The sequence below is a fragment of the Henckelia pumila genome, chromosome 4 (genome assembly GCF_033568475.1).
Source record: "Henckelia pumila isolate YLH828 chromosome 4, ASM3356847v2, whole genome shotgun sequence".
Classification (NCBI taxonomy): Eukaryota; Viridiplantae; Streptophyta; class Magnoliopsida; order Lamiales; family Gesneriaceae; genus Henckelia; species Henckelia pumila.
The window spans coordinates 43080193-43087748 of record NC_133123.1 but is presented as its reverse complement, the minus strand read 5'-3'; the positions used below and the strand labels follow the sequence as shown (position 1 = coordinate 43087748).

Genomic DNA, 7556 nt, shown 5'->3' with positions numbered 1-7556 from the left:
AATCAAATATTTATATTTATGTCATATTAAGTATTTAAAATAAAAATTTAGTAGTGAGTATGAGTCGATTCCATAATCAAATCTTACAATAAAAATAAGTTTGAACGACATCAAACGAGGAAGAAATGCAAAAAAATTGACAAATACAATTTGTTCGATATTTATTCAAAATAAGTTCAAACGACTTGCAATCTAAAACCGAGCTCCACGTCTACATATATCAAAATAGCTTGCTCTCACTCATTCCAAAATCATCTCAAATCATGTGCATAATATTGATTCATGTAAATGGCATAGTAGCAAGTATCAGTAATCACCGAGCAACATCAAAATATAACTCATTCCATAAATCAAAACACGTGAATCAAATCACATAATTCAAGAAATATCACATAGAAAATGGAGATTCTCGGATGGGGAAAAACGGCAAGTAAAGTGTGTGATTTTTCAAGGGGACTCGAGAATTCAACTCATCTCGAGACTCAATCCCATTCATTAATCTTTTTATGCTCATACCTTAACTTCGCAAATCCGGAAAGACTCAACTCTTTGAATAGCTACAACATTACAACAAACTCATATCAAATTCCATTTAATCAAAACTCGGCATTTTCAAGGTAATAATCAAACCAAACCTTGATCGAACTTTCAACAACTTGAATTCGATAAACTCCAATTCAAATATAAATGGATAGCAAAATTTCTCAATATCATTTTTTACATTCGTGTTAAACCAAACATTCAATAATTCCTTCAAAATTCAACCAGACGGCACGACGTTTAAAAATTGGGTATTTCCAAGATTCTTCAGCATCAATATTCACCAATATTCAACTCAATATCATCATCAAATCATCCTCAAATTAAAAAAAAAAAAAAAAGCCCAAAATGAGAGAATTTTCAAAAATCATCCAGAAATAGAAAATATGTTCAAACGATGGTATTTTCTCAAATCATCTTAGATATATCATCTCTATCAACTCTAGAACATATTTATCAACTCAAATCTCGAATCCAACAACATCAAAAATTTAAAACTTGGTAGAATTTCACAATACTTACATAGAAACGTATCCCTCGTCGCTAGGATTACAAATATATGCAATTATTTTTGAAATCTAACGGGCGGATGTCGATGGATCGGAGCTTGAAAGAATGGAAAATGGCTATAGAAGCTTTATTCTCTTGGTGGATGAATGAAGAAGGAGATACACACACATTCATACACTCCACTTAGTAATTGACAAATTATTAAGTAATTTTAGAATTTGTAGTTTAGTCCCTGGCCAATCTCTAAAATTTCAATTCAGTCTCTTAATTTCTGAAACTCAGAATTTAAATCCAAAATTTCGTAAATTCTCAAATTAAATATTTTTTAGGCATTACAATTGCTCCACTCTAATAAAAGATTTCGTCCTGAAAATCTCATATCCATCTCAAAATTTACAAAACAGGCTGAATTAAAATTAAAAACAAATTTCACCTCAAACAAAGAGCTCTAAATATCTCTATCTCATATCTTGCTCTACCTCCCAAGTTGCTTATTCAACACCATGTCTACTCCACTGTACTTTAACCAACTGAACCGACTTGTTTCTGAGCTGCGTATCCTTTCTATCTAGAATCTGAATCGGTCTCTCAATGTAGCTCAAAGTCTCATCCAGTTCTGCCTCATCTGGATGAAGTACGTGGGAAGGATCTGGCGGATATTTCGTCAACATTGACAGTGGAATACATCATGTATACCTGATAGAGCTGGTGGGAGAGCTAATTTGTAAGCTAGATTACCAATTCTGTCTAGAATTTCATATGGCCCAATATATCTCGGTGACAACTTAACTCTCTTTCCGAATCTGACTGTACCCCGGAAAGGAGATATCTTCAAAAACACACGGTCACCTTGATCAAAACTCAGAGGTCTTCGCCTCTCATTAGCATATTTGGCTTGTCTGACTTGCGCTGCTTTCATTCTAGACTTAATCAACTTCACCTTATTTGACATATCCCTGATCATATTTGGCCCAGTCACTTGTGCTTCTGAAATATCATCCCAAAACAATGGAGATCTGAACTTCATACCATATAACACTTCAAAAGAAGTCATCTCAATGCTCGCTTGATAGATGTTATTTTAGGAAAACTCGACAAATGGCAAATAATCCTGCCAGCTAGCACAAAAATCAAGCCAACAACTCTTAACATATCCTCTAGTGTATGGATAGTCCGCTCTGGCAGTCCATCTGTCTGAGGATGGTACGCTGTACTCAAGTGAAAACGAGTACCAAGAGCTTCCTGCAAACTGTTCCAAAAGTGCGAAGTAAATCTAGGGTCTTGATTGGATACAATAGACTTCGGCACACCGTGTAGTCTCACGACATCTTTGATGTAAATACTAGCCATCTGATCATATCGGTATGACATCTGATAAGGAATAAATCGAGCAGAATTAGTTAGTCTGTCAACAACTACCCAGATTGTGTTGCATCCTCTCGAGGAACTCGGTAGTTTCGTGACAAAATCCATGGTAATATGATATCATTTCCACTCTAGAACTACTAAACTATGCAATAGACCATCTGATTGCTTTCTCTCTCCTTTCACTTGCTGAAAGTTTAGACACTTGGACACAAATTCTGTCACATCTGCTTTTATCTTTTTCCACAAGAATTGACTCTTCAAGTCATTATGCATCTTTCTGCCACCTGGATGGACACTGAACTTATTGCAATGTGCTCTTTTCAGAATCTGCTGTCTCAAATCTGAAACATATGACACAATGATATTATTCACAAACAAAATTCCATCATCACTGCCTTGATACTCTGACTGATGTCCAGATCTGATTATCTCTACTGAACTCTGAATGCTCTGCTTTGACTTCTGTGCCTCTTTAATTCTCATAATTAATTCTGGTTCAGCTTGGATTGCAAAAATCCTGATCGGCTGAAAATCTGTCTCAAAATTCAAACCAGAAGTGCATCAATCCTCAATCAATTTAGATACACCCATCATAGACAAGGACAAATCGCATATCTTTCTACTCAGTGCATCGGCAGCCGCGTTAGACTTTCTTGGGTAATACTTAATTTCACAATAATCTTTCAACAAGTCTAATCAACGCCTTTGTCTCATATTTATTCAGCCTAATAAAATAGATACTTCAAACTTTTATGGCCAGATAATCTCAAAGGTCTCACCATACAAATAATGACGCCAAATTTTTAAGGCAAATACTATGGCTGCAAGCTCAAGATCATGTACGAGATATCGGGTCTCATGTGACTTCAACTGTCTCGAAGCATAGACTATCACGTGGCCTTGCTGCATAAGCACACAATCCAAACCTCTATGAGACGCATCATAATAAACAGTAAAACCACATGTACCTGACGGAAAAATCAATACAGGTGCACTAGTCAATGTTTTTTTTTTAAGTCAACAAAGCTCATCTCACAGGCATCAGTCCAAACATAAGGATCATTATTCTGGGTTATTTGTGTAAGCGATCTCGCAATACTAGGTTTGGTTTGAATTAATTTGCGGTAATACCTTGATAAACAAATGAAACTAAATATCTCAGGAACAGATGTAGGTTTAGGCTAGTTAATAACTGTCTCAACCTTGCTGGGATCGACTGCAATTCCATCTCCTGAAATAACATCGTCATGAAATACAACTCTTTCCAACCAAAACTCGCATTTGGACAACTTGACATACAATTGCTCTATTCTCAAAATCTGTAAAATAATTCTCAAGTGCTCGGCATGCTCAACCTCATTCTTCGAATAAATCAGGATATCATCAATATAAATATTACAACAAACGCATCGATATAATTGTTTTACAAATTTACATTTCTAATTGACATTTTTTAAATCCATGTGAAAACTTACATGAAACTAAATGAATGAGACGGATGAATTGCTCAAGTAATCAAGATGATCCAATACATTAATGCTACTGTTAGTCAAAATTTTCCTTTTTGCTAAAAAAATATGACGAAATTAGTTATATTATCAAATAAAATAAATTTATTAAGGACGGGAATTTCACGTATTTTTTCAATAACATGGCCAGGTATAAAAATATTTAGCACTTGAAAATGTCGAAACTGACATGCTTGTCACCCCGTAAAAATAGAATTCTGACCAAGATAAAAGCTAAAGTGAGAATAATTTCGACATTCGTAAAGCGTATGGTATTCGAGTTGGTCGTTCATGAGGCGAGATGCGAGCCAACAACAAGGGAGGATCCAAGGGAGGCTAGTGGTTGCAACAGTCCCCTTAAAATTTGATCATTTTTTATATGTTAGTTTTCAAATTTACAATAACATTTATTTTTCAAATTAATTTTCCCCTTCATTCAATGAAGGGGAGAAAGAGAGAGTGAGGGTTTCAGGTTATGGGATTCAAGCGGGCCGGGCTTGGGTTTTGGGTCCGGGTCTTATCTAAAATGATGCGGGTCGAGTTAGTTGGGTCCAGGTCCGGGTTGTGTTAGTCGGGCTTGGTATTTTTAATTTAAGTTAATTTATAGTTTAAGTGTAAATAATGGGCTTAAGTTAGGTTTAATTAAGTAATTGGGTCATTTGATTTTTATTATTTTGGGCTTAAATAATTATGTAAGTTAGCCAATTAATTTTTATGGACTTGGGGTCCGTGGAAATTATTGGGCCAGTCTATGAAAATTTGGGTTATTGGGCCAGAATAAGTTATTATTGGGCTTGAGTTAATTAATGGGCCAAGTTAGTAACTAATGGGCTTGAATAAAATATTTGAGCAAAAATTTAAGTTAATGGGACTAATTTGAGTTATTGGGTCAGTCTAAAATTGTATGAGCCTAAGTCTAAGGGGTCAGCAGCTTGAACCAATCCATGAGAATGCATGGTCCGTAAATATATATTTCATTCTTGCATATATATTTTTATGTATGAATAAGTATAATTTTTATGAAAATTAATTAAATATATATTTTCAAGCAAAGTTTTATGAAAATAATTTCATGAAATATTTTTTTTAAGCTCAAGCATGAAGAAGAATATTATATGAATGATTATGGGCATGTAAAATATTTTAAGGAAGTTGAAGTGGGCGTGTGACAATCCACGGAATTATGGATGGGAAACCTAGGCCCGGAGCCCTTTCCATATGCTACGGGACTGTGGGTCGGGATACTGGGGCCCGATTTTGTTTTCATATGATTATGTTTATGATTATGCGCCTATGGATCCGAGGTGAGGCTGGTGAATTTGCATAAGAGGTGGATATCCAACCGCTACGTACGTTGGTTCTTTGATTGATCAATCACACATGTTATGGTCACACGGCATGAATGCAATCTAATGAAAGTTTTAAGTTATGACATGTCATATGTATTATGTATGATGTAAGAGAGATGCTAAGTTATGTTTATTAATCCAGTCATGATTTATATTATTTTAAGAACATGCATGCATACATGAATTTATATGTATACAGTATATGTTATGTGCTTGCATGAATTTTCTCATGATGTTAATATGTGATAGAGCGTGTTGATCTTTTAGGCTCACTAGACTTAGATATTGGTGCAGATGAGCAAGATTTTGAAGTTGAGAATGTGGCCCCGACTGGTGGTGAGGATGTATGAGCTCTCTCCAGTTGGATCACCCGTGACCTTTGCCAGTTTATTTATCAGTGGATTTCGATGTTTCAATACATTTTCAGCACATGTTTTATTTATTTTAGCAGTTTGTGGAAGTTTCGATAAAAATTTTATGAAGGGTTAGGTTACAATATTTTTATGCATGGATTTTATATTTAAGTATTTTATTTAATGATATTTTTGTTTACATGAAAAAATAGTATTTTTTTTGTAGAATATTTTTTTGAAATTTATTTTAAGTTTAAATACATATATGTATGGGCATATATGTAATACCTTTATTTTTAAATCAAATATTTATATTTATGTCATATTAAGTATTTAAAATAAAAATTTAGTAGTGAGTATGAGTCGATTCAATAATCAAATCTTACAATAAAAATAAGTTTGAACGACATCAAACGAGGAAGAAATGCAAAAAATTTGACAAATACAATTTGTTCGATATTTATTCAAAATTAGTTCAAACGACTTGCAAGCTAAACCCGAGCTCCACGTCTACTCTCAAATCAAAGACCTCAAGGTCCTCCAACGCTTGACCCTGGATTACCTATTGCAATGCACACACAAAAGACAAAGCAACAACCAAAAAATCGGTAAGTATAAAACTTAGTATGAACAACAGAAGCATATAATTATCAAATAATTCAACTCAAATGCATTTCAAAATCAATAAAACTCAATCGATTCTATTTTAAATAGATAATGTTTTTCATGAAATGCATGTCCAAGAATACGCTGGCTTACAAATGACGGATGTCAATCATCGAGGTTTGTATCCGACCACGACATCGAGATTCGTATCCGATCTCAGCATAGGCATATCAACTCCTCGTGGTTCGTATCCGACCCGACATCAAGGTTCGTATTCGATCTCGGCATCAAGATTCATATTCGATCTCTGCATCAATGCTATCAATTCTGAAAAAAAAAAAGAAAAGAAAAAAAAAGGATGGCTCGATATAAATGAGATGATACAATCTACATATATCAAAATAGCTTGTTCTCGCTCATTCCAAAATCATCTCAAATCATGTGCATAATATTGATTCATGTAAATGGCATAGTAGCAAGTATCAGTAATCACCGAGCAACATCAAAATATAACTCATTCCATAAATCAAAACACGTGAATCAAATCACATAATTCAAGAAATATCACATAGAAAATGGAGATTCTCGGACGGGGAAAAACGGCAAGTAAAGTGTGTGATTTTTCAAGGGGACTCAAGAATTCAAATAATCTCGAGACTCAATCCCATTCATTAATCTTTTTATGCTCATACCTTAACTTCGCAAATCCGAAAAGACTCAACTCTTTGAATAGCTACAACATTACAACAAACTCATATCAAATTCCATTTAATCAAAACTCGGCATTTTCAAGGTAATAATCCAACCAAACCTTGATCGAACTTTCAACAACTTGAATTCGATAAACTCCAATTCAAATATAAATGGATAGCAAAATTTCTCAATATCATTTTTTACATTCGTGTTAAACCAAACATTCAATAATTCCTTCAAAATTCAACCAGAGGGCATGACGTCTAAAAATCGGGTATTTCCAAGATTCTTTCGCATCAATATTCACCAATATTCAACTCAATATCATCATCAAATCATCCTCAAATTAAAAAAAAAAAAACAAAAAGCCCAAAATGAGAGAATTTTCGAAAATCATCCAGAAATAGAAAACATGTTCAAACGATGGTATTTCTCAAATCATCTTAGATATATCATCTCTATCAACTCTAGAACATGTTTATCAACAAAAATATCGAATCCAACAACATCAAAAATTTAAAACTTGGTAGAATCTCACAATACTTTCGTAGAAACGTAGCCCTCGTCGCGAGGATTGCAAATATATGCAATTATTTTTGAAATCTAACGGGCGGATGTCGATGGATCGG

At 34.1% G+C, this 7556-nt stretch overlaps 1 protein-coding gene across 1 annotated transcript; it reads right to left on the bottom strand.

Annotated features, from left to right (window-relative positions):
• Positions 1-1541: 1541 nt before the first annotated feature.
• On the bottom strand, positions 1542-2104 carry LOC140860943 (uncharacterized). Its single transcript, XM_073263941.1, has 2 exons — positions 1747-2104; positions 1542-1699 (listed from the first exon to the last, which is right to left on the bottom strand). Exons 1-2 carry the CDS (start codon positions 2102-2104, stop codon positions 1542-1544), a joined length of 516 nt encoding a protein of 171 aa, XP_073120042.1.
• Positions 2105-7556: the final 5452 nt, after the last annotated feature.